We start from the raw sequence: 27,409 nt of genomic DNA, 5'->3' as shown, positions 1-27,409 counted from the left end.
TAAATGGTGCCCCAAAGGCACCTTCTTCATAGACGCCAATGTTTCCCAGAGGGTCATATTTGTACCCCTGGCGATGTGCTAAGGTTTTAGGCAGTACAAGGACAAACACTTATTTTTAAAGTTTTGTCTTTCCTGGCATTTCGCACATAAGCCGGTTAAGTCCAGATATTGCTGCTTGGCCAGGACACCGTTTATTTAGGTTAGAGGTGTTTACATTTAAAATGTAGAGGCTGTTCCCTAGTGGAGGGACGCTGGAATATCAGAAGCTTGGGAAACCACATATCCACCTGGGCTGGGATCCCAGCTCGCCCTTCCCCGGCGTTTTTCAACCCCCCATGTTCGCGGGTGCAAAATCATTTCTCATACCCCATCCTGGCTCAAGAAGGATGCGCTACCTACCCCAAGCCCAGGGACCACACCGGTCCCAGGATCCTTAAGGGACTCCCCCTTTTGTAGCCGGGGGCCCATGGAATTAGCAACCTCCCTCCCTCTGCTCCCACAGCCTCAGGAACCCCCCACCCCCCCGCCCGAGGATTGGTGGTGGTGGGGTCACTGAGCACGATTCTTGATGCAACGATTCCTATGCAAGGGGCATTTTTGAGTCCCCCCATCCTTCCCTTGGACCCTAAACCCTGGCAAACCAGGGGTGAGGGGTGGGGCGGGTTCTGGCGGGAGCGGGGTGGGGCGGGGCAAAGGGCTAAGGGCTTTAAACACCAGGGTATGGGGTTGGAGACTGATTATATTGCCAAAGGGTTTAACTTCTTAAAGCAAAACAAAACCCCAGATACCCCTGACCCTCACGGAAGCCGAACGGTGCAGGGAAACGGGGTGAGGATTTTTCTAAAGGGTACGGACCTCTTCCCAACGTCTCCCCCCTGCTCGCCAATCTGCCACACGTACCCAGCTTTTTAGTTCAGCTTTTAAAAATAGTCACAATCATTATAAACCTCTACACACGTTATTCTCATTCCCCATCCCCCAACTCAACAGTGTGGGATTCGGGGAGGGAGAGAGACCTAAAGGGACAACTTCCTAGTCCCGACTCCCCTTTTCCCCCCGGCCGCCAGGGTGCCTGCAACTACACGCATGCGCTGCATGACGCGCTCCCCACACGCATGTCGCGCCCCTCCTGCGCTCCGGGAAAGCACGGACACGGGGCGGGGGCGGGGTGATTGGGGAAGGAATGAACGGCGGGGGGTCTTTCTGAATACAGCGGCTCCTCCCCAACACACACACAGCAATAAGTTTCTCTCACTCAAAAGTGGGCGGGGCGGGCCTGGCCTGTTGTTGGGGTGGGGGGGAGTGGCAAGGGGGCGCTCTCAGGGATGGGGGAGGGTGCCCGGAGTCAGTCTGGGGAGGGGAGGTCTGCAAATCGTCCAACTCTGGTGCTAATGGCGGGTCTTCTCAGCCCACCCCCAGGGCAGGGAGGGAGGGGTCGGCACGGCCCCTCCCCCAAGCCTCCCCCACGCCCACCCTGGGTGCATGAACCGCCCGTTGCAGAAGCTGCCGCATGTCACCCCCCCCCAAATAAAAAGTGTCATGCCCCCTTCCCACCCACCCTCTCACTCGCCACCAAAATAAAAGTTTCCTTTTCATTTAAAAGTTCCATCCTCTTTGTCTCCAGAGAAGATCTCCTGATGGGGCTAGGGGCTCTGGAGGCAGACAGAAGGTTGGGACAGAAGAGCAGGGGTCGTACTAAGATGGCAAGGGCCTGCACTTTGAGGGTCCAGACATCCCCCTCATCGCCGGCTCTCACCTTGTGATTTTGGCGGGGGCAAGTACCTGCTTCAGTTTCCCTGATGGTAAAAATGGGGATCCGCACCCCTAACTGGAAAGTCTGTGAGGGCACCTGGGTCATGTGAGCTCCTGGGTCATGTGCCGGTGACTAGTCCCCAGAAAAGGAGTGTGGGCTCAGGAGTTACCCACTCTGAAGCCAGACTGGGTTCAATTTCTTAGTAGCTGTGTGTCCTTGGGCAAGTCTCTCAACTTCTCTGGGCTTGTTTCCACCACTCTAAAAGGGCGAGCGGGGGTGATCTATTAATTCAGCGAACATACTAAGGCCAACTATGTGCCAGGCACTGTTCTAGACACTGGAAGGCAATGAAATCCCTGCCTCTAAGGGTTGTGCTGAGGGTTGAGACTAATGTCCCAAGTTTAGCTCAGCTAAACAAGTAGTACTCAGCAAACAGCTCAACAGTCACTACTATCATTGCTTTGCAAAGACTTGAGGGTCAACTAGAGTGCAGCACCCCTTCTGCCACTCGCTGACGGAGAGGCTTGGAGCAAGGGACCCTGGAGCCCTGAGCCTCAGTTTCCCATCTGTATAATGCAGGGGATACTTTGGAGGAAAGTTGGGTGAGGGGAAAATGAGTTCTTTCACATTAAATGCTGGGTACACGTGAGGTCCCCCAACACTGGCCAGTTGGATTAGAACCAGCAGGCTGCCCCCCTCCACCCGCTGCCCCTTGCCATCCTGTCCCCCCACCCCTGCAGGAACACATACAGCCCCCGAGGGGTCCAGTCGGGGTTGGAGTTTATTTCTGCCAGAATCTGGAGTCTGGGAGGGTATGGGGGGGCCTCCTCCAACTCCCATGGGAAACTCCAACTGAACTGTGACCACACAAGAGCAACCAGAAGGGAGCATGGGGGGAGGGGGAATGAGTGAGGTCCCCTTATCTTGCCCCTCTGCAAGGGTCAAAGGCTGGTGGTGGCCTGGGGCTCAGGGCGCCGTTGCTCAGAAGTTCCGGGGTCAGTGGCTAAGTGGAGAAAGACACGGAGAGAGAGGGAAAGAGGGAGCAGGAGGGGGAAGGGGGAGACTTAAGGGGGAGGCGGAGGAGAGAGAAGGAGGGGGAAGGGGCGTGGGGAGCCCTGGCTGAGGAGGGCAGGGGAGCCATGCTCCCTTCCTAATATAGATCATTCATAACTGAAGGAAGGATTTGGAGCTGGATGGGACCCCAGCTTGCCAGCTACACCCGAATTTCTCCCAAGCGAGAGCACCCCAGTCCTTTCCTCCCTGCTTGCCCGCTCCTCTGTGTTTAGGGGTTCACGGGAAGTCTCAGGGGACCCCCCGCCCCCCCGTGGGGTTGATAAGTGCTGTCATGCCAGAGGGTGGCACCATTTCCAAAGTGCAAGAAGCCAGAGGGTTGTTCGTGGGACAGGCACCAAGGGGGCCAGGGAGGGAGGGCCCGGTGGCTGCGGGCAGGGTAGGGTCACTGCGGTGGGGCCGCAGGGGACCCTTCGGGCTCCGCGGGCAGTGGCCCAGACCCTGGCTCCGCCTCCTCCGCCGCCGCCTCCTCGTCGGACACCACGCCCTCCTCCAGTCGGAAGACCTGGCGCACTGAGCGGGTGGTGAAGGTGAGGGGGCCGCGTCTGCGGGGAGGAGAGACCAGGGGGCAGAGAGAAAAGTGAGCGATAGGGAGATATGGAGAGACAGAATAAAATGGGGAGGGCGGCACAGAGAGATGAGGGGACAGCGAGATACTGGGGTTTATGGAGCGAGGGTGCGCATGTGCGGGGTGGCCTTACCGAAGCCGGTTCCTCAGAGTGTTCAGCTCCCGGTTCATGGACTCGGAGGCCTCTGTGACGTCCTCCAGCTCGTGTTGCAGCCTCCGGCGGACCGCCTGGGCCCGGGACGCCTCCTCCTCGGCCTCCTCCAGCTGCCGCTTCAGCTGCTTCACTCGAAGGTTCCCCTTCTCCAGCTTGGCGTGAGGAGGGGGGCCGGGTCATTTCTCTGGGTGCTACCCTCACCCAGCGCTCCCCACAGCTCATCCCTCCTACATCCTGACTCTGTCCTGTGCCCTGCCATCTATTCATGCTTTGTTCTTTTCTCCTAGATCCTCTCACCAGCCTCCACCTCAGATTCAAATGTGAGGCCATCCCCCACTTGGCCTCAGAGGGATCTTTCTATGCTCAGGGCTGACCCTGCCCCTTCCCTGCTCAAAGTCCTCCGTGATTCCCCAGTACCCCTGGGACAAGGTCTCAGCCCCTCAGCCTGGCATTCCAGGCCCTGCAGGGTCTTCTTCCCATAAACACACTGATCAAACCATCTTCACTGAGACCTCCCCAGACCCTGCCATCTCTCTCTCCATGGAGGGGACATACATAACCTGCCTCCTGCCAACTCCTCTGACCTCATTTCTTATCATTCAACCCCCCCCCCCCACCAACCCCATTCTTCTCTCAAGCAATACTGGTCTGCTTTTTTGCTTGGAACTCACCAAGCTCATTTCCATACCCCAGGGTCTTTGCATCTGCTGTTCCCTCTTCCTGGCTCTTTCTCACCCTTCAGTATAAATTCAAATGTCACTTCCTTAGAGGTCTTGCTGACACCCCCAATCTAGGGGGGATTCCCCAGTCCTCTGTGTCCCCCTCTCTCTTCATTCTCTTTTTTCTTCATAGCCCCTGTCACAATCTATAATTATCTTTGCTTGTTTATAGGTCTATGGTATCTTTCTTTTCCTATGTTGAAAATGTGAGCTCTTTGAGAGCAGAGTCCTCTGTGTCATTCACAGCCACATCTCCAATGCCTTGCACAGTGCCTGGCACATAGAGGGTGCTCAACAATTGTTCTGTGAGATGAACGGTGAATAAAACACAGCTGAGCTTTTAAGGGCACAGCAACTAGACTCAGTCACATTTGAGCCTGGGGTGGAAGCTGGCAAGAGGATCTGATCCAGGCTCTCTCTATTGACTGTGTGACTCTGGGGCAAATTATATCCCCTTTTAAAGTTTCCATTTTCTCGCCTGTGAAATGGAGCTGATGAGAGAACGTAAGCATGTATTTTTTAAAAAGCAGGTAGCATAGTACTTGGGACACAGTAACTGCTCAATAAATAATTAAGAAAACAGACTCTGCAGCCAGAGTGCTGGAGTGTGAACTCTGGCTCTATCTCTTACTAAATAAATAATTGTGAGCAAGTTAATTCACCGTTCTGTCTCAGTTTTCTCACCAAAATTAGAGGGAAAATAATAGTTTAACCTACCTCATAGAGTTTGGATAAGAATTAAGTGTACTACAGGTTATGTCTTTAGCATAGTGCCTGGCTCGTAGAAAGCACTCAGTAAACAGCAGGTGTTGTTATTTTAGCTGTGGCCTAGCCTCTGGGTAGGGTTTAACTTCTTCCCTCTCCCCGGCTGTCTAAGGTCCCCACCAGGGCCTTTCCTAGATTCCAGAATTTACAGATCACAAAGTCACTGATTCCAGCTCTCTACTGATGCACCAAGCCCCAGGATGGTGTCTGCACTCAGTTCCAGTCCAGCACCCACACGTTCTCTTGTGATGGGAACTCACTGCCTCCAGAGATGGCATGTGCTACTTCTCTGTCAGTGGTCCCCCCACCACTCCCACTGCACCTCAATAACTTCAGCTGCTCACCTGGTCCCGGAGCTGGTCAGCCACCCTCCGCTCCTCCTCCACCTGGAGCACCACCTCTTTAAGCCTCTTCTCAGCCCTGCGTACCAGCTTGCCAGAGAGGATGCGCTCCCTATGGAGAGGTATGAACAGGAGAATCAGGAGAGCTGCTCACCTGGGGCTCAGTCCCCCAAGCCTCGTCCAGTGGCTACCTGTTCTCAGAGTGGCCTCTGCCCTCTTTTCCACCCACAACTGGCTCCCACAGTCTACTCAGGCCAGACACTGGTACCCAGGCTCCCACCAGGGAATCTAGTCCTTAGCTTCTAGTAAGATGCCTGAAGGTCCTAAAAGTGTCTCCATGTCTATACCAGTTTTCCATATCCCACTCAGTCTCTCATATTCAACTGTATTCCCCCACCACCCCGCCCCCAGTCTTCCTCCTCTCAGGGGACTGACCCACTGACCACCAGTCCCTAAGTCAGACCACCAGGCATTGTCCACCCCTTCTCTCTCCTTTGCCCCACCCCCAGCCTGTTAGTAACCAAACCTTGTCCCATTGCCCCCTGGACTCTGTCTTGTCCCCTCCTCAGCCTCACAGCCCTAGCCCCCAGTTAAGGACTCATCATCTCCCACCTGACCTTCCCTCTACCTGGCCTGGAATTCTCTCTCAATTTCTTTCTCTAGCTTTCTGTGTTTGTGGAACAGTCTGGAAGCCCAAAGCTCCATCTCCAACCATCTCTGTTGTCTTCTCCCCTTCTCACTCACACACTTTCCCTGGACAAGCTCAGCTGTGCCCCAGGTTTCTACAACCATCAACAGCCTGGTGTCTGCTAAATCTGTCTCCTGAGCTCCAGCCTGGTTCAGCCCCCAGCCTCAGGTATCCACCAGACCCTGTACACCCTGCATTGGGCTCAATGCCTTCTCCCAAACCTGCTCCTCCTCCTAATCCCCCATGATCCGCCTAGATATGCAGGTCAGACACCTGGGGCCATCCTTACCTCCTCTCTCCCCTCCAATCCTTTCCCTCCCGTCTCCTTAATTTCCCCATCCCCACAGTCCCTGCTCATTCACACCTGGGTGAAGTCCATGTGATGGGCCCCTAGCAATGGGCAGTGCATGGCAGCCATGACTGGACATTTCCTTAAATCTGAGCCAGCCACATGACTTGCTTTTTTGCTTTTTTTTTTTTTTTTGGCCGTGCCACATGCGGCATGCAGGATCTTAGTTCCCAGAACAGGGATCAAACCCATGCCCCCTGCAGTGGAAGTGCGGAGCAGCCCTAACCACTGGACCACCGGGGGATTCCCTACATGACTTGCTTTAGTAACAGGATGTGGCAGAAGTGACATTGTACCAGTTCCAAATCTAGACCCCAAGAAGCCCTCACTCTTGGAACTTTCACTTTGTCATGTGAACAATCCTGGGCCAGCCTGGAGCAGAGACAAGTTAGCCTAGTTGTCCCAGGCCAGGCTGGAGACATACGAGAGCCCAGCCAAGATCAGCAAATCCATCTAGCTGACTTTCAGCTGAGCAAAGATGCATGAGTGAGGCCCACCAAGCTCAGATCAGCAGAACTTACCAGCCATCCCAAAGACTCATGAGCAATAATAAAAAATTGTTGTTTTAAGCCACTTAAATTTTAAGGTGGTTTGTTATGCAGCTATAGCTAACTGCTACATTACTGTTTAAATTATATACTGGGAATGCAGTTACTTGCAGCACAAAGCATCCTAAATGATATAGGAAATCATCAACCATTAATATTATGATGCCTTTTGGATGTTTCTAAACCATGTGCTTGTAACACAACTCCCCTTCATCTCATTGACCAGAATGTGAGGATTGCCCTCCAGCTGTGCCCTCCTCTCCCACCTACCTGCTCTCCTGCTCCAGCTGCTCCTCAGCCTGGGCCAGCTTAGACTCAAGGGCAGCGATGATCATCTTCTGGCGGGCCCGGGCCCCAGCGTCTTCCTCACCCAGGCGTCCCCGGAGCTCCTGGACCTGCCGCTCCAACTGCTGCCGCCCGCTCTCTGCCTTGGCTGAGAAACTGCGCTCAGCTGACAACTCTGTGGTCAGTGTTTCCACCTGCAGCAGTGGGAAAGGCAGGACTGTCATGGTGGAGTCTCAGAGGGAAGGTGGGAGGTAAATGCAGGCACCTCCCACAACTAAGTGAGTTGATGATTGTTAAATAAATAGCACAGAACCTGGTATATACTAAATACTCAACAAATGGTAGCGTGTATTTTTCTCCAATTGGCTTATCAGCCAACGGCAGTGCCAGCCCTGGGTTTTAATCTTTTAGATAGGTTTTTGCTATTTTAATAAGCCCACAAGACTATCACAAACTTTTTTAAACGCTATAACTTCTACCTTTGACTGTGAATGAGTCTATTCCAAGGGTTATCACACTTTGGTTCGCACCAGGCTCATCTAGGGAGCTTGTTAAAAAATTGTGGACTGCAGGGTCCCCCCACTCCAGAGATTCTGATTCAGCAGGTCTGGAATGGGGTCCATGAATCTGCATTTTCAACAAGCATCTCAGGTGGTTTTGAAACGAATGATATGCAGGACCGTTTTGAGAAATGCCAGCTCAATGAACAGGAGCTACTACACTGCGAATGTGTAAACATACCTCTAATAATAGTGCCTGTTTATTTATTCAGCTCATACTCTGAGTGAGGTCCTATGCCGGGGACACAGAAATTAGTCAGATCCAGTCTGATTCATACTTTACTTCATTTAACCCTCAAAGGAAGACATCGACGTGGTGATTAGCATATGCTTTTTTTTTTTTTAAAACCTTTTTTGGAAAATAAAACCGTGATATAGAAAAAGTAAAAAACAGATCAAATATATGGCTTAATGGGTTAATAAAAGGCAGACACCATTGTCGCCCCTGCCCAGGTCAAGAAACAGAACTTTACGCACCCATCCTAATAACAACCTCTTCCTTTTCCTCCAAATAGTATGTCATCCTGACTTTGGGGGTGATCACTTCCTTGCTCTTTTTATTACTCAAAGATGCATCCCTAGATCCTATAGTTGAATCCTGCCCATTAAAAAAAAACCAAAAAAACAAAAAAAACTTGTATGGACTTCCGTAGTGGTCCAGTGGTTAAGACTTCACCTTCCAATGCAGGGTGTGTGGGTCGATCCCTGGTCAGGGAGCTAAGATCCCACATGCCTCACAGCCAAAAAACCAAAACATAAAACATACAACAGAAGCAATGTTGTAACAAATTCAATAAAGACTTTAAAAATGGTCCACATCAAAAAAATCTTTAAGGGACTTCCCTGGTGGTCCAGTGGTAAAGAATCCGCCTTCCAATGCAGGGGACACGGGGTCAATCCCTGGTCGGGGAACTAAGATCCCGCATGCCGCAGGGCAATTAAGCCCATGCACCACAACTACTGAGCTCAAGCGCCTCAACTAGAGAACCCACGTGCCACAAACTACAGAGCCCATGCACCCTGGAGCCTGTGCACCACAACTAGAGAAGAGAAAACCCACATGCCACAACTAGAGAGAAGCCCGCGCGCCGCAACGAAAGATCCCACATGCCTCAACTGACGCAGCCAAATAAAAAAATAAAAATAAATAAAAATTTTAAAAATAAAAATAAAAAAATCTTAAAAAAAATTTGTATATGACTTTTAAGTCTCTTTTAATCTACAGTTCCCTACTCCATCCCTTTTATTTCCTTACAATTTATCTGTTGAAGAACCTGGGCTGTCTGACCTACAGAGTTTCTCTGCATCTGTATTTTCCTGATTACACATTCACAGTCTAATTCAGCATGCTTCTCTGTTCGGTTTCCTTCAAATAGGCAGTTCGGTCCAGGGAATTAATTCTTTTTCTCTATGAGTTTTCAAGGTAATGAAATGGTTCCACGTCATTTTATGAAGGTGACTCTATCGTGTTGAACAGCCGTCCACCAAGAACTCATGCCCATCTGGAACCTCAGAATGTGACCTTATTTGGAAAGAACGTCTTCGGAGGTGTAATTTGTTAAATGAAGATGAGGTCATACTGGATTGGGGTAGGCCCAAAATCCAATACGACTGGTGTCTTTACAAGAAGAGAAGGAGGCACAGACACTTAAAGAAGACACAGGGAAGGCCGTGTGAAGATAGAGGCAGAGATTGGGCTGATGCATCTACAAGCCAAGGATTGCTGGCAACTACCAGCAGCTGGGAGAGAGACCTGGAACAGATGCTCCCTCAGAAGGAATCAATCTGATGACACCTTGATTTTGGACTTCTAGCCTCCAGAACTGTGAGAGAATAAATTACTGTTGCTTTAAGCCACCCAGTTTGTGGCAATTTGTTACAGCCTCAGTAAATTAATACAGTGACTAATTAGTATTTTTTAAAATATCATTGTGAACTCTTGTATTTAAACAGATTTGATGGATTTAAAGCAGTGCGATTCTGACCCTTGTTGAAGCTCAAGTTGCTCCCTTTGGGGCCAGTGGGAGCCTTTCCAGGTTGACTTCTAAGTGCTTTTGAGATAACCAGGGTGTGTTATGGACTGAATGTTTGTGTCCCCTCCAAATTCATACGTTGAAGCCCTAATCCCCATGTGATGGTACCTGGAGATGAGGCCTTTGGGAGGTAATTAGGATTAGCTGAGAAATGTGAGGGTGGGGCCTCTATGATGGCATTAGTGCCCTTGTAAGGAGATACCAGAGAGCTTGCTCTCTCTCTACCCCCACATGCACAAAAAGTCGAGGCCAGTGAGTGCATGAGATGACAGCCATATATAAGCCAAGAGAAGAGGCCTCAGATGAAACCTATCTTACTGGCACCATGATCTTGGACTTCACAGTCTCTAGAACTGTGAGAAATAAATTTCTCTTATTGAAGCTGCCCAGTTTATGGTATTTTGTTATGGCAGCCTGAGCAGACTAAGGCATGGTATGACAAGATGGTCCAGGCTACTCTGATTCGTTTCCTGATTCAGATCTGGAACGAGCCATTTCTTTTTTTAAAAAAAAGCCCCATTTTCTTTTAGTGGGGGGAATGGTATTTCTAGACCACGATTTATATACTAGGGATGTTCATTGCTATTGGGTTGGTTATTGTTTAGAGGCCTTTTCGGTGGACAGAGATAGGATGGATCTATATAAATTACCCCAAAAGTTCACATGAATACATCCAAGTCAAATTTGGGACTAGAGGGTTTTTGTGGGGTTGTTTTTGTTCTGTTTTGGCCGTGCCACACAGCTGTGGAATCTTAATTCCCCAACCAGGGACTGAACTCAGGCCACAGCAGTGAAAGCCCGGAATCCTAACTACTAGGCCACCAGGGAACTCCCTATTTGTTTGTTTTTAACTTAGCCTGTTCTCCATGACATCTATATCTTGGTTCTCACATGCTGATGATCCTCAGATTATGAACACAGGTAGAGATGATAGAATTAGAATATTCCATCCTTAATCATTTACTTTATCCCACACTATACACATAATATTACTATTACCAATATAATTACTGAATATAGTAATAAAAATTTTTTTTGCATATTTGCCCATTCTCTCCATTTAAAAAATAGTTGTGATATAAATAACTGAACATTTAGCCAATTATCCTTCTTACTCCTTTTCAGCCTTCACTTAGTTGTAGAACTATGGGCAGACTGTATGCTTGTTACTCTCTTGAGCTGATGTCTCTCTAGTGACCCTGATCATCTGAACCTGGATCTCCAGGGCAGTGGTTCTGACTCCTCATGCCTCAGAACCACTTGAAGGGCTTGTTAAAACACAGATTCCTGGGTTTCCCCACCTCCAGCATTCCTCATTCATTCGTTCCTCATTCACTTGGTTGGGGCCCCAGAACTTGCATTGCCAACAAGTTTCCAGGTGAGGCTGATACTGCTGGTCTCGGGGCCACACTGTGAGGACTGCTGCTCTCCTAGATTCTTCAGGAAGGGCTCCTGGGAATAATGGTCCCTGAGTTAACGGCACGCTGACTACTTGTTTATATCCTTTATACATGAAAGTAAGTTTTATATCTTATAGATAACCAACAAGGACCTACTGTATTGCACATGGAACTATACTCAATATCCTGTAATGGAAAATAATCTTATAAAGAATACACATACATATATATAACTGAATCACTTTGCTGTACACCTGAAACTAACAAAACATTGTAAATCAACTATACTAAAAAAACAAACAAACATATATCTGCACAAAAAAAAAAAAAAAAAAAGAAAGAAAAGAAAGTAAGTCTTGCTTGATACAAAATCCTTGGCTCAAATTTTCTTTCTTTGAGTATCATAACTATATCCCTCCATTTTCTCCCAGCATAAAGTCTCGCTGTGAAAAATCTGATGACAATCTAATTTTCTTTTTCTTATATATCACTTGTTCATTTTTTCCTGGATGGCTAAAGAATTTTTTCCCCCTCTTATAAGTCCAAGAGTTTTTATTAGAATCTGTCATGGTATGAGTTAGTATGGGTCAATATCTTCAGGTACACAGTGGCTACAAACTTTTCTGTTTCAGGAGTTTTCTTGCATTATGTTTTTTGGTTATTTGCTCTGACCCCTTGCTTTGATTTTCTTCTTTGGGGGCTCCTATTATCCATATGTTGGATCTTCCCTGCCTGTCTTCAATATTTGCCATTTTCTTATGAATTCCTTTTTGTGTCTTTTAAAAGTTTTATTTTGGGGACTTTGCTGCTGGCACAGTGGTTAAGAATCCGCCTGCCAATGCAGGCGACACAGGTTCGATCCCTGGTCCGGGAAGATCCCACATGCCGCAGAGCAACTAAGCCCGTGTGCCACAACTACTGAGCCCGCATGCCACAGCTACTGAAGCCTGTGCACCTAGAGCCTGTGCTCCACAACAAGAGAAGCCACTGCAATGAGAAAATGAGAAGTCCGCACACCACGACAAAGAGTAGCCCCCACTCGATGCAACTAGAGAAAGCCCGTGCGCAGCAGCGAAGACCCAATGCAGCCAAAAATAAATAAATAAAATAAATAAATAGGAAATAGGTTTAAAAAAAAAAGTTTTATTTTGATTTTTTTTAAAAGGTTCTCCTTTTCACCAACAGCCAAAGATGTGGGCTGGGCTAAGTCACATCATTCTTTATATGACTGTAGTATCCTACGGGCTCTCCACTAGGCATGTACTGGCTTATTTATTTCATTTATAATGAGCACTCAGTACTGTTTTAGGCACTGGGGATAGAGCAGTGAAAACTAAGACAGAGGCCCTATGCTCAAGGTGCTTACACTCTGTTGGGAAGATGGACCACAGACAAATAAGTAAATATATAATAGAATGCCAGGTAGTGGTAAGTGATATGAAGAGATTAAAGCAGAGAGAATGGAGAGAAATTATGGGAGGGAGGGTAGCTGTTTCACACAGGGTGGTCAGGGAAGGCTGTTTTGAGGGAGTGAGATGTGTGATGGTTTGGGAGGAGGGCTTTCCAAGAGGAGGAAACAGCAAGTGCAAAGGCCCTGAGGTAGGAATAAACTAGGCATAGTCAAGGAATAGTGAGGAGGCTGGTGTGGCTGAAGCAGAGTGAACTAGGGGAAAAAGGGTTAGAGATAACTAAGGTCTGAATTAGCCAGGGACCAGAGTGTGGGGCCTTGTTGGTGACTGAGGTTTTACTCTGAGTGAGATGGGAGTGCATCATCATGGTGTATGACTGCTTCTCCTACTGGTCTAGGGGCTCCCCGAGGGCTGAGTTGGGTTCTTACTCTTCTCTGAGTCCCCAGCATGAGAGGTCTCAAAATGTATCTTTTAAAATGGATGAAATAGGGGCTTCCCTGGTGGCGCAGTGGTTGAGAATCTGCCTGCCAATGCAGGGGACACGGGTTCGAGCCCTGGTCTGGGAAGATCCCACATGCCGCGGAGCAACTGGGCCCGTGAGCCACAACTACTGAGCCTGCACATCTGGAGCCCGTGCTCCGCAACGAGAGAGGCCGTGATAGTGAGAGGCCCGTGCACCGCGATGAAGAGTGGCCCCCGCTTGCCACAACTAGAGAAAGCCCTCGCAGAGAAACGAAGACCCAACACAGCCATAAATAAAAATAAATAAATAAATTTTAAAAAAAATGGATGAAATAATATAGATGTAGGTCTCTCTTTGGAAATCTCATCCCTCTATTGTCTGCTTGGCAAACTCTTAACTTCCTACAAGACCTCTTAAGGCATCACCTCTATCAGGAAGTCTTCCTTGATAGCCCCCAGCCTCCAGGCTGGATACTGATCCAGTCTCCTCTACATTCTCACAGTGTCTTGTGCTTCCTCCATTTTCATATGCATTTCTGTATTGGGATAGGCTGTTTCCTCCATCAGACTAGGATGTCCTTAAGGGCAGAGACCTGGAATGATCCATCTCTAGGTCCCTAGCACCACCCAGAATAGGATATGGGCCTCCAGAAGCCTCATAAAATATTTATAAATAAATATACAAATGAAATATGCTTTTGTCTGTCTGCCTAGCTCCTATGTATGCTTTAAAACCCCAGCCAAATGCCCCTTCTTGCAAATGCCTCTCTCTTGCAGAGAGTTCTCTCCCTCTCGCTACTGGGCCCTGGATACTTATATTATCACACATGTCACTCTATAATGTCACGGTGTAACTCCCTGTCTGTTTCCCCAGGGAACTCTGCAGGATAGAGACCCCACATAATTTATCCCTGAATCCAGCCTTTGAGAAGCTTCAGAAATACAAGTGAATGAATGCATCAGTGTCTCCCTCCACCTTGAGAACTCCTATTCAACCTTCAAAACCCAACTCAAATATTCCCTTTTCCTATGTCTGTTGAATAAGAGAACTGAAGGTGTTATGGTCCCAGGTCAGCAAGGACCCAGGCTGGCAGTGGGTGACCCAGCTGTGCTCACCTGCAGAAGCAGCTTGCGGTAGCGGTCATTGAGCAGCTCTGCATTGCTCTGCTCCTCCTCCAGCTCCTCTTCCATTTGCCCCAGGCGCCCCTCCAGCTGACGCTTCTCATCCAGAATGGCAGCCCTAGGGAGAACGGGCACAGGGGGCGGTGAGAGGGCAGGATGGCCAGAGGAGGGCGCCCTGCCCCACATTACCAGGGATCACTCACTTGCTAAGGCTGCCATTGGCCACCTCATCTGCCATTTCATCCCGCTCCTGCTGGGCCTGCCGCCGGGCACGGTCTGAGGCAGCCAGTTCCTGTGATGAGTGAGAGAGGGGGTGGTCAGCTGTGGTGAGGGGAGGCTGTCTGGGCACTGGTCTCCCTGCCCCTCACACCTCAATTCTCTTGGCCTTTTTTTCACTGCACTTGAACATGCTGCCCCTGGATAACCTTGGAATGAACTTCAGTCCATAGGCAGATGTCTCCTAAATCCGTCTCCGGAGCCCCTGGTCCGTGTCCACCTCTTGCTGCCCCTCAAGGCCCCTCATCCTCATGGCCTCCTCACTGAGCCCACTATCTCCTTTCAAGCCAGGTCCTCCTCCAGTCTCCCCCGGTAATCGGGCCAGACCCCCTCGACTCCTCTGCCCCATTACCACCCATAGCCCTGTCTGTCCTGCCCTTTTACTCTGCCCTGGTCCCTCCTCTGCGTCCCACAGCTCTGGCTCAGGCTTCACCCTCCCTCCCCAGCCTCCCAGCCTCCATTCTCCCCCTAGTCCATGCCCCACACCGCCCCAGAGAGGACCTTGCGGCTGCGCTCAGGACCCTCTCTGGGCTCCCAAGCTCCCCCCAGGCCCCGCCCACCCTCCCTTCCCCCGCGGCCCCGCCCATCCTGGCATCACCTCCTGCAGCCGCAGCACTTCCGCCTCCAGCCCCTTGAGGCGCTTCTCACTCTCCCGGTTCTGGGCAAAGATCTCCTCCCGGGAGCTGCGCGACTCCTCCACCTCCCGCCACAGCTCCTTCATCTGGGCCTGGGAGGAAGTGAGCGAGTGAGCGGACCCAGCCTGATCGTGACTCACGGGGACGCCCCCTACCCTCGCATCAGCCCGGTGGGGGCTCCCCGTGAGCAAGCAGAGCCCTGCGGACCTGGGCTTCTGCACCCCGCCCCCAGCCGCTGGCTGTGTGACCTTGGGCCAGCCCCTTCCCATCTCTGGGCCTCACCTCTTTAAAAAAGAAGCACATCAAAATTAAAGTAAGCCTAAAATGGGGATAGTATTTGGGCTCTGCAGTAATAATAGGGATGGGAAACACCGGTCACTTACCTTGGGCCAGGCTCTATTCTACAGACACACTGACTCCTTTAATCCTCACAACTCCAGTTGGTGGGGACTATTTTCCTCCCCAGTTTACAGATGGAAAAACTGAAGCACAGCGAGGTTCAGCAACGTGCTCAGGATGGTAAGTGGCAGAGCCAGGACCTGAACCCAGGCTGTCTGGCCCTGGAGTTCACCCTTTTAGCCACTTTGATACCTGGCCACGTTATTGATGTTTGGTTGATTGGCCGCGCCAGGTGGCATGCGCAATCTTAGTTCGCAGACCAGGGATCGAACCCGCGCCCCCTGCCGTGGAAGCGCGGAGTCGAAACCACTGGACGGCGAGGAAAGTCCCAAGCTACCTGGGACACATTATTAAGAGTGCGTAGGGATGACGGTAAAAGGGTTTTTCTCCTCAACGGTGCTTAAAATAAAGAAAAATAAAACACAAACGAAATGTCCATCGCCATTAAAAAAAAAATCCCCGCTCTATATCTTTACAGTGGTGTAGCGAGTGATTGTTGACACCGTGAGGACAGCGGGCAGGCTTGGTGGTAGAAGGACAATTATCATCACTGTTACTAATATTATTATTATCTGCTTGATAATAATAGGTTTTCAGTGTAGGGGTTTTTGCTCAGTGATGACATGGTTTATAATTTTTACTTTTGGGGAGGAATCTTCATACACCAGCGCTGCCCAACAGAAATACACTGCAAGGACAAACGTTCTTTAACATTTTCTAGTAACTACATTAAAAAGGTAAAAGGAAATAGGTAAAACTAGTCTGAACACTATACTTTATGTAGCCTAATATATCCAAAATATTATTTCCACTTATAATCAATGTAAAAATTATTGAGATATTTTACTTTATGAAGTCTTCTGAATCTAGCATGTAACTTGGATTTTGGACCCACCCACCTTTTTTTTTTTTTTTTTTTTTTTTGGCCTTGCCAGGTAGCCTGTGGGATCTTAGTTCCCCAACCAGGGATGGAACCTGGGCCCTCAGCAGTGAGAGCAGAGTCCTAACCGCTGGACCGCCAGGGATTTCCCTTTTTTTTTTTTTTTCCCCTGCCACATTTTAGATGCCCAGTAGCCACATGGGGCTCGTACCCTCTGTATTGGACAGGCCAGGTCTATACTTAAAAATAAAAAATAGAGACTTCCATGGTGGTGCAGTGATAAGAATCTGCCTGCCAATGCAGGGGACATGGGTTCGAGCCTTGGTCCGGGAAGATCCCGCATGCTGAGGAACAACTAAGCCCATGAGCCACAACTACTGAGCCTGTGCTCTAGAGCCCACACGCCACAACTACTGAGCCCGCGTGCCTAGAACCCGTGCTCCCCAAGGAGAGAAGCCACCGCAATGAGAAGCCCGCGTACTGCAACGAAGAGCAGCCCCCGCTTGCGGCAACTAGAGAAAGCCCGGGCGCAGCAACTAAGACCCAATGCAGCCAAATAAATAAATAAATTTATATTAAAACAATAGACTTCACTTTTTAGAGCAGTTTTAGGTTCCCAGCAGTTTTGGGCAGAAGGTACAGAGATTTCCCACACAGCCCCTACCCTCACACATGCACAGTCTCCCCCATTATTAACATCCCCCACCAGAGTGGGACCTACCTTGATGGTAGGTATCAGTGATGAACCTACCTTGACACATCACCATCCAAAAAAAATTCTTTTTAAACAACCATGTATAAGTTTCATAATGGGGCTGCGGGGGGGAACCCTAAGGTATTTCCACTTCAAAAATGAAATACAATGAGGAAACTGCACTTAAACATTACGCATTTTAAATAAAGGAAATAAAGAACAGAAAAAGAACCCAATGAGCCTTTGGGGCATGGATGTTTATAAAGCTGTTGCCTACGCTGGGTGCAGCTCCTGGGATCGAGAGGGCGGGGCCCCAGCTGGTTTTGGAGCCGGCGGGAGGTGGGGCCCTCCCCGGTCCGAAGCTTAAGCTCCACCCCTCACCTGCATCTTGCGAAGCTGCTTCACCGCCTCCTCCTTGCCCTGCCCGGTGGCCACGGTCTGGGCCTTCAGCTCCTCCAGCTCGGCCTCCAGCTTCTTGCGGGCGGCCACGGCCAGAGCACGCTGCTTGCGTTCCTCATCGCGTTCCACCTCTGCATCCCTCAGCTGGGACGGGGGAGGCCGGGAGGGGCGGGCTCAGGGGACGGGAGGCCCAGGCTCCCTTTACATGCTAGTGACATAGATGTCTACCCTCCAGCCCCGGCCCAGGCCTCCAGCCCCGTTCCTCCTGCCCCTTGCCTCTCTCCACCACCGAACTCCATCATCCTCTCCGACCCCACAGCCCCAGCTCAGGCCTCATCCTCCCCCCTTGCCCCAGCTTCCTCTCTGCTCCCATCTTTCCCGGCCAGCCCATTCCCGAAGGCTCCAGAAGGGTCCTTCTACAATCAGAGCTGACGCTGCCCCTCCCCTGCTCATGGCCCTCCTGCGGCTCCCCAGTGCCCCCAGGACAAAGTTTTGGATGAGCCCATGGCTGGATCAGTGGAGCCAGGCGAGATCAAAAAAATACCCAGAGACACCCCGGCCCCCCAGCCTTGGATCACGTCTTCATCTCTCTCTCGGGGCCTCCCAGCTCCAGTCTCCCCCACTCCAGTCTGCTGCCCACATGGCCCCAGAGGGGTCTTTCTGACACTCAGAGCTGACCCGCCCCTCCCAGGCTCAGCACACATCCCCTAGTGGAGAGCCTTGCCCACTGCAGACCATAGGAAATTCCTCCACTGAATGAATACTGAATGAATGAATGAATGAATGAATGAATGGTGCAGAGAGAGAGAGAGAGAGAGAGAGAGAGAGATGGAATGAATGAGGAAGCAGGTGAAGGAGTAAATGAATTCGGGAGGAAGGTCGTGGATGAAGTGGGATGCAGATGAGCTAGTCAATGAATGAGTAAATGAGTGCCTGGGTAGGTTGTGGGTGTGGAGGGGTAGATAGCGGAGTGACTTGGGGGGAGAGGAGGTTGATTGGAAGGGGGTACTGGGTGCATGGAGGGGAAGTCAGATGCAGAGTTGGTTATGTAGAAGTGCCGGTTGGTGGGGAGGCTGTGTATGGGCGGCTGGGTGGCTCAGTAGATGGGGTGGTAGCTGGGTGGAGGGTTTTGGCGGATGGAGGGTGTCTGAATGGGTCAACAGGATGTGCGTGTGGGTTCATGGGTCATGATGGGTGAGTGGGTTGGGGAACAGGAGGCGGGCTGGCTAGCAGGAGGGACTTGGGTAGAAACACCGAGTAGCAGGTGGGTGGGTGAGACTTCCGGCCTCTCTTGCTGCCTGTAAGCACCAGGGCATCCCCCGCTGGACGGGCATCCCCCGCCGGATGGGCGCCCTGCCTGTACCTGCTTGGCCAGCTGCCGCCGCCTCTCCTCACCAGCCTCGTCTCGGCCCTGCAGGTCCCGCTCGTGCTGCGCCTTGAGGGCCTGCACGGTCACTTCCAGGCGCAGCTTGGCATCCTCAGCCGCCGTCAGCTCATCCTCCAGCTCCGTCACTTGTGTTCGCAGGTCGTTGGCTGCCTGTTCGGCCACCCGGCGGGCTCGCTCCAGCTCGTGCACCTGGAGGGGAGGGAGAGTGAGCGCTGGGGCACCTGGGTCACCTGGGTCACCGAGGAGTGGGGAGGCCAGGACCCGAGATCTATCCTACGCTAGAGGGGAGGGAAGCTTTGACAGACGAGGGGGGTTGCAGCAAGTTGACGTGCCCATCCTAGTTTGTTCATTCATTCACACGTTCAACATTTCCTGAGCACCTACTTACTATGTGTCTCATTCTGGATCATCCTAGAACATATTTTATTAATAACCTATGCACCATAATTCTATTATCTGAAGCTCCTGAGAGTCCAATTCCAGTGTTTGTTAGGTCGGCTGACTCTCACTCACGGTGGATTATTTCCTCGTAGGTTTTGTGATCTTTTTTGTTTTTGGCTGGGACCTGCGCAGCTTGCACGATCTTAGTTCCCCGACCGAGTATTGAAAGCTCAGAGTCCTAACCACTGGACCCCCAGGGAATTCCTGGTTTTGTGATTGGTTTGTGAGCTCACTTCGTTGTGGCTTCATCTTCAGGAATACCGTGTGGCAATGGGTGGAAGGCACGTGGCTCCAGAGTTAGCAGTGTTGGTTTCTGCCAGACTCCCCAGGATATTACCAACCCACTAGCGACTACTATTTTTTTCTCAGCGTGGGGCTTTCCAGACCTTTCAGGGAGGTGTAAATGAAAACCCCAAATATCCCGTGAAAGCAGACCTGGGCTTATGAATTCTCAGACACCCCCCCACGGCCTCTCCTTAATTGTTACCTCCTCAGAGAGGCATCCCCTGACCTGTCAGGGCCTCCCTGTTACCCATGCTCCTGGCACTGAGTCGCTCTCTGACTCAGCCCTAGTCACAGTGGTCATTTACCATGTGCTTATGTGTCTTTCTGGGCAACACCCACCTCCCACATTGGCCTGTGAGCTCCACAGGGCAGGGACGGTATCTGCTTATCACCCCTGCCTAATGACCCTCATGAAAATGCTGGTCAGTGACAGTATCTACTTTCAGTGCTTAGAAGGGTCCAACTGGTCCCCCTTTTATTTGGCACCTGCCAATCAACTTGGTTGACTTGAAGGACTCAGACTTCTCCCATCAACATCCAACAACTTCCCACAAAGGCCTTTGGAGTCACTATATATAACTTAACACTTTTCCCGAAGGACAGACCTTAGCAGTTTGAGCATGAGTTGGATTATCCTTGGGGCTGCAGGCCAAGGGTGTGTCATGGGGGTGGGGGTTCTTTCCAGGCCTGGCTAAAAGCTCCACTGGATTAATGCCAGAGCATGCAGAGAAAATAAAGCCCTCAGCCATCGCACCCCTGGCAATAAGGAAGGATGCTGGGATTGTGTCTGCGCAGGGACCCAACTAAACACGCATTCCATCAGTGCCTCCCGTCATTAGCCGGGGTGGCTTGTGGCCCTGGGCCTGTTCTGGTTCATGCTCCACAAATATATTTATTGGGCAAATGAAAGAAGGATGGTGTGGAGGGTGTCTCAGACCTTTCAGAAGGCTGGGAGGCTGGGATACTGGCTGGGTGAGCGGGGACTGGGAACTGGCCTGGGAGACCCCCTCACAGACCCTGGAGGGATGTATGAGTTGGGGGAAGACAGAGACCTGGTAGGGGAGCCTGTGTGTGCTCAGTGGAGTTGGGGGGTGGCAAGGTGGGGTGTCTTCACAGTGTGTGTGTGTGTGTGTGTGTGTGTGTGTGTGTGTGTGTGTGTGGTATGTATGTATGAGATGTGTATGTGTATAATGTGCGTGTGGTGTGTGCAGTATGTATGTATGTGGTGTGTGTATGTATGTGTATGTGCATATGTGTGTATGTGTGTGGTATATGTGTGGTGTGTGTGGTATGTATGTATGTGATGTGCGTATGTATAATGCGTGTGTGGTGTGTGCAGTATGTATGTATGTGGTGTGTGTATGTATATGTGTGTATGTGCATATGTGTGTATGTGTGTGTGGTATATGTGTGTGTGGTATGTATGTATGCGATGTGTATATGTATAATGCACATGTGGTGTGTGCAGTATGTATGTATGTGGTGTGTGTATGTATATGTGTGCATGTGCATGTGTGTGTGTGTGTGGTATATGTGTGGTGTGTGTGTGGTATGTATGTATGAGATGTGCATATCTATAATGTGCGTGTGGTGTGTGCAGTATGTATGTATGTGGTGTGTGTATGTATATGTGCGTATGTGCATATATGTGTGTGTTGTGTGTTTGCGCGCGTGCACATCCGCATGTTTGTGGAGTGGTTCTCAGGCTGTATGTTGTGGCAAATTTTCTTCACTTTCTTTTTTCTTTCTTTCTCTCTGAATCACATACACATAAGACAAGTGGTTCTCATGCTCTGTGTGTACACATGAGCAAGCGTGCTTAATGGAAGATTCGCCTCACATTTCATGAACACACAGGTGAATATGTATGTTTTGTAAGCAGCTCTCATGTTCAGCGTGTGAACATATATGTTTGCTGGAAGATTCTCCTCATGTTCTGCACGCGTGAACATGCACGTTGATGACTGGCTCTCCTTACTTTCTGTGTGTGTTGTGTGCACGCGCCTGCTTGGTAGAAGATTCTCCTCACGTTCTGCGTGTGTGCGAGAACACGTACGTCTGGTACATGAACATGGGACTTGGACACTGGTTCCCTTCGCCCTCTGTGTGGGAGAGCACACACGTGTGCGTGTGTCCCCCAGCGTCATGGGTGTGTGCTGCTGCCACGCGCGTGTCCCCGGACGGGGGGCTGCTCACGCTCTTGCCGACGTCATCCTTGCTGCTGAGCAGCGCCTCCAGCTCGGCCCGCAGCGCCCGGTTCTGCCGCTCCAGCTCCTCCCGCGCCTCCTGCTCCTCCTCCAGCGCCCGCGTCAGTGACAGCGCCCGGGCCTCGCGCTCCCGGCCCTCCGCCTCGACCCGCTCGCGTTCCTCCACCACCCGAAGGACGGCTGCCTTCTCCTCCGCCAGGAGCTTCCGGGGTGAGGGAGATGGGGTGGGGGAGACAGGTTAGCTGAAAGGAATGTACAAGGGGATGGGGAAGAGAGAGCAGCCAAGGGCAGAGACAGACAGACAGACAGACAGAGGCAGAGACACAAGAGGGACGTAGAGGGACTAAAGTCGCAGCCGTGTCCCAAACCAGCTCAACTCTTCAACGGATCACACTGTTGGTGGGAATGTAAATTGGTGCAGCCACCATGGAGAACAGTATGGAGGGTCCTTAAAAAACTAAAAACAGAGTCACCATATGATCCTGCAATCCCACTCCTGGGCACATATCCAGAGAAAACTACTATATGAAAAGATACATGCACCCCTATGTTCACAGCAGCACTGTTCACAACAGCCAAGACATGGAAGCAACCTAAATGTCCATCGACAGATGAATGGATAAAGAAGATGTGGTACATATATACAATGGAATATTACTCAACCATAAAAAAGAATGAAATAACGCCACTTGCAGCAACATGGAGGGACCTAGAGGTTATCGCACTAAGGGAAATAAGTCAGACAAAGACAAATATCATATGATATCGTTTATATGTGGAATCTAAAAAAATGATACAAATGAACTTATTTACAAAACAGAAACAGACCCACAGACATAGAAAACAAACTTACAGTTACTAAAGGGGAAAAGGGGGGAGGGATAAATTTGGAATTTGGGATTAACAGATACATGCTATTATGTATAAAATAGTTAACCAACAAGGACCTACTGTACAGCACAGGGAACTATACTCAATATCTTGTAATAACCTAAATGGAAAATTACCTGAAAAAGAATGTGTATATGTGTGTGTATATATATATATATATATATATATATATATACACACACACACACACACACATACATATATATACACACACACACACATATACATATATATACACACACACACATATACATATATATATATATACACACACACACATATCTCTGAATCACTTTGCTGTACACCTGAAACTAACACAACATTGTAAATCAACTATACCTCAATTTTTTAAAATTAAATGAAAGGAAATTTTGAGTTGAAAAAAAAAAAACCTCTTAAATGGATCAACTGATCAGCTCCTCATTCTAGATAAACAACTGAGGAAATGGTGTTCCTTTCTTCCTCTTGGGGTAATGGTAGGAAAAAAATACATACATTTTTAAAATGTACTTCAACCTTCACTGTTTTTTAAGACACAGCAATTGACAAACAATGAAACTTACAAGACATGCAAAAAAGGAAGAGAATGGGACTCACAGTCAAGAGAAAAATCAGCCCATGGAAACAGACCCACAGATGACCTAGATACTGGGATTATCACACAAGCACTTTGTGTTAAGTAAGTTTCAGGACAAGATGGATACAATGGGTGAAGAGGCAGGGTTATTGCAGGAGGGATTTGAAACTGTAAAACAGAACCAAAGAAAAATGCCAGAACTTCAAAATACAATATCTGAAATAAAAAAGTCACTGGATGAAATTGACAGCAGAATGGACACACATCAGAAGAATCAGTATACTTGAAAACAGGTCAATAGAGATGATCTAAACAGAGCAAAGAAAAAATATTGTAAAAAAAAACTTAGCAGAGCTTTAATAACCTGTGAGACAGTATCAAGCAATCAAACATACATGTATTTGGAGTCCCAGAGGAAAGGTTCAAAGAAAAGGAGAGGAAGAAGTAAAATTGTCTTTAATCACAGAAAACATAATCGTAGAAAATCCAATGGAATCTATAAAACACCTATTAGCACCAAAATGTGAGTTTAGCTACATCGTAGGATACAAGATCAATATACAAAATTGACTACACTTCCATATTCTAGCAATCAGAAATTAAATAAAAATAATATTTAAAATAGCATCAAAAATGAAATACGTGGAAATAAACCTGACAAAGATGTGAAAGATGGGCACTGAAAACTATAAAACATTTCTGAGATTAAATTTAAAAAGACCTAAATAAATGGACATATATACCATGTTCCTGGACCAGAAAACTCAATATCATGAAGATGTCAATTTTTCCCAAACTTATCTATAGATTCAAAACAATCTCAAACCAAGGAGATTTTTTTTGCTGTAGAAATTGACAAATTGATTGTAAAATATTGAATACACGTGGGAATGCAAAGGACCGAGAAGAGGTAAAATAACTTCGAAAAAGAAGAAAAAAATTGGAGAACTAATGCTATCTGATTTTCAATAACTATGCAAAGCAAGTCAGTGGAGAGAGTCTTTTCAACAAATAGTGTTTGAACAACTGGATATCCAGATACATATAAAATTAACTTGGAGCTATGATAGCACCGTATATAAAAATTAACTCAAAATGGATCATAGAAAATTAAAAGAAAACTGGATCATAGACCTAAAGGTAAAACCTAAAACTAGACAACTTTGAGAAAAAAACTCATAGAAGGAAACCACTGTGACCTTAAGTTAGACAAAGACTTCTCAGACACAACACCAAAAGCATAATCCATAGAATAACAACTTCAAACACTGGACTTCATCAAAACAAAAACTTCTGCTCTTTGAAAGTCTCTACTAAGAGAATGAAAAGACAAGCCACAGACTGGATGAAAATATTTGCCAAGCAATATATCTAATAAAAAACTCATTCAGAATATATAAAGAACTTTTGAAATTCAATGATAAGAAGAGAAACAGGGGCTTCCCTGGTGGCGCAGTGGTTGAGAGTCTGCCTGCCAATGCAGGGGACACGGGTTCGAGCCCTTGTCTGGGAGGATCCCACATGCCGCGGAGCAACTAGACCCGTGAGCCACAAGTACTGAGCCTGCGCGTTTGGAGCCTGTGCTCCGCAACAAGAGAGGCCGCGATAATGAGAGGCCCGCGCACCGCGATGAAGAGTGGCCCCCACTTGCCGCAACTAGAGGAAGCCCTCGCATGAAACGAAGACCCAACACAGCCAAAAATAAATAAATTAAAAAAAAAAAAAAAAAAAGAAGAGAAACAATCCTTTTTAAAAAAAAAAAAAAAAAGGCAAAAGATTTGAACAGGGACTTCACCAAAGAAGATGTATGGATGGTAAATAAGCACATAAAAAGATGCTCAACATCATTGTTTATTAGGGAAATGTGAATTAAAACCACTATATCTATTGGAAAGGTTAAAGTTTTATTCATGACAGTCAAAAACTAGAAAGAGCAACTCAAATGTTCTTTTCAAAATGTGGTCTATAAAGGAATAATAATCAGCAGTTAAAAAAAAAAGGAATGAATTATTAATGCATGCAAAAACATGGATGAGGGACTTCCCTGGTGACACAGTGGTTAAGAAACCACCTGTCAATGCAGGGGACATGGATTCGAGCCCTGGTCCAGGAAGATCCCACATGACGTGGAGCAATTAAGCCCGTGCGCCACAACCACTGAGCCTGCGCTCTACAGCCTGCGAGCCACAACTACTGAGCCCACGCCCCTAGAGCCCGTGCCCCACAACAAGAGAAGCCACTGCACCGCAACAAAGAGTAGCCCCCACTCGCTGCAACTAGAGAAAGCCCACGCGCAGCAATGAACAAACACAGCCAAAAATAATAAATAAATAAAATAAATAAATTTATTTAAAAAATGGATGAATCTCAAAGTAATTTTTCCAAGTGAAAGAAGCCAGTCAAAAATGAGATTTATATAAAAATAATTTATATAAAACTCTAGGAGATACAAAAAAATTAATTCTTTAAGAAATTTTTGATGATCTATGGAATGGTATTAAGCAGTCAAACACACATGTATTTGGAGTCTGAGAAGAAGAGGAAAGAGAGAGAGAATGGGGCAGAAAAATATTTGAAGAAATAATGGCTGAAGATTTCCACATCTGATCAAAAACACCACCCCAAAGCTGTAGGAAGCTTGGCAAGGATAAATACAAAAACCCACAGCTGGATATCATAGTCAAACTGCTAAAAACCAAAGAGAAAGAGAAAAAATTTAAACCAGCTAGAAAACCACATCACACTACCTGCAGGGAAACAATGCTTTGAATGCCCACTAACTCTTCATCTGAAACAATGGAGGCCACAGATCATGGAATGATCTCTTTGAAGTGTGGAAAGAATAAAACCGTTTACCTGGAATTCAACAGTGAAAACACCTTTCAAAAATGAAGGCAAAATAAGGACTCTCACATTTTGCAGATGAAGAAATTGAGGCACAGAGAGGTCGGGCAATTTGCCCAAGCTACACAGCCAGAAGGGGCCTCAGCTGAGATTTGAACCTCGGGGTTGCCTGATCTTAATGCTCTGGGGTTCTGAGAATTTTATTCCATCCTCAGATTGCCAGCCGCTTAATATCATCCCCATCTCCTAGATGGGCAAACTGAGGCTGAAATGGGACAAGCCGCTTGCCTGAGGTCCACGGGGAGTCAGCAGGAGAAGCAAGGTGTGTTATTTCATTTCATCTTCCTAGTACCTTCTGGTGTACCTTCAGGGCTCTTTTGGGAGCAAAAGAGGGTACCACCAATAATTATTTTGGGGCAAGACCTAAGCCAGGATGGACGGGTGCCCTATTTTACAGAGGCTCAGAGGGAAGAGGCATCTGGCCCTAAGGTCCTCCCAAGTTCGCAGCTGAGCTGTGACATCACATGTGACTGACTGCTCACAATGACCATGGGCAGCGTGATCAGTGTCCCGCTTTCCCAGGTGGGCAACCCGAGGTGCCTCACCTGGTCGAACTTGCGCTGCTTCTTCTCCAGCGAGCTGACGAGCTGCCGCTGCTGCTTCAGGTCCACCGTGGCATCGTCCAGCTCTTGCTGCAGCCGCCGGCGGCCCCGCTCCAGCCGCTCCACCACTTCTGTCCTTTCTGCCAGGCGCTGGGTCAGGGCCTCAACCTCTCGGGCGGCCCGGCGCCGTGCCTCCTCCCCTGCCTCCAGTGCCCCTGCCTCCTCTTCCTGGCGCCGCCGCCACTCTGAGAGCTGGGGTGGGGGAGGAGAGGGAGGGAGGGTGTCACTCATGGCTGCGATCCAGATGTGAGTTGGTGGGGCCCCATCTCCCAGATGAGGAGACTGAGGCCTGAAGGGGGAAATAATTCACTCCATTGGGCACTTCTGCCTCATGAGTAGGGATGAGGTTGTGAGTTCTATGAGCCCCAGCTCCTCCAGGAGATTAAAGTGGCTCCCACCAGGGCCCAGAAGATGAATCAGACCCGGGCTCTGTCCTGGGGAACCCCCAGTCTGGTGGGGGAGACAGAACATCACAGCCAGGGTGATGGAGGCTAAGGTAGAAGAAGTATGAGACCCATGGGAGTCCACAGGAGGGGTTCAAAAATCTATTTAGAACATTCAAGAGAGAATTCCTGGAGGAGGGGGCATTTGTGATGGATCTTGAA

General features: G+C 48.8%; 1 protein-coding gene across 2 annotated transcripts in view; it reads right to left on the bottom strand.

Moving 5' to 3' along the window:
- Positions 1 to 2,528: 2,528 nt before the first annotated feature.
- MYH14 (myosin heavy chain 14) overlaps positions 2,529 to 27,409 on the bottom strand; it is an 87,566-nt gene continuing 62,685 nt past the window's right edge. For both annotated transcript variants that reach the window (XM_068527447.1, XM_068527448.1), the window contains 11 exons: positions 26,748 to 26,996; positions 21,820 to 22,032; positions 18,874 to 19,086; positions 17,493 to 17,654; positions 15,102 to 15,230; positions 14,431 to 14,519; positions 14,222 to 14,345; positions 7,227 to 7,435; positions 5,375 to 5,483; positions 3,526 to 3,698; positions 2,529 to 3,369 (listed from right to left, as the gene is read on the bottom strand). In XM_068527447.1, coding sequence (XP_068383548.1) covers positions 3,210 to 3,369; positions 3,526 to 3,698; positions 5,375 to 5,483; positions 7,227 to 7,435; positions 14,222 to 14,345; positions 14,431 to 14,519; positions 15,102 to 15,230; positions 17,493 to 17,654; positions 18,874 to 19,086; positions 21,820 to 22,032; positions 26,748 to 26,996 — 1,830 coding nt within the window. In that variant the 3' untranslated portion in view covers positions 2,529 to 3,209. The remainder of the gene's footprint in view (positions 3,370 to 3,525; positions 3,699 to 5,374; positions 5,484 to 7,226; positions 7,436 to 14,221; positions 14,346 to 14,430; positions 14,520 to 15,101; positions 15,231 to 17,492; positions 17,655 to 18,873; positions 19,087 to 21,819; positions 22,033 to 26,747; positions 26,997 to 27,409) is intronic.

This window comes from Eschrichtius robustus, chromosome 19 (assembly GCF_028021215.1).
Source record: "Eschrichtius robustus isolate mEscRob2 chromosome 19, mEscRob2.pri, whole genome shotgun sequence".
Taxonomy (NCBI): Eukaryota; Metazoa; Chordata; class Mammalia; order Artiodactyla; family Eschrichtiidae; genus Eschrichtius; species Eschrichtius robustus.
Note: the sequence above shows the minus strand (reverse complement) of the source record. Positions and strands in the feature narration are given on the sequence as shown.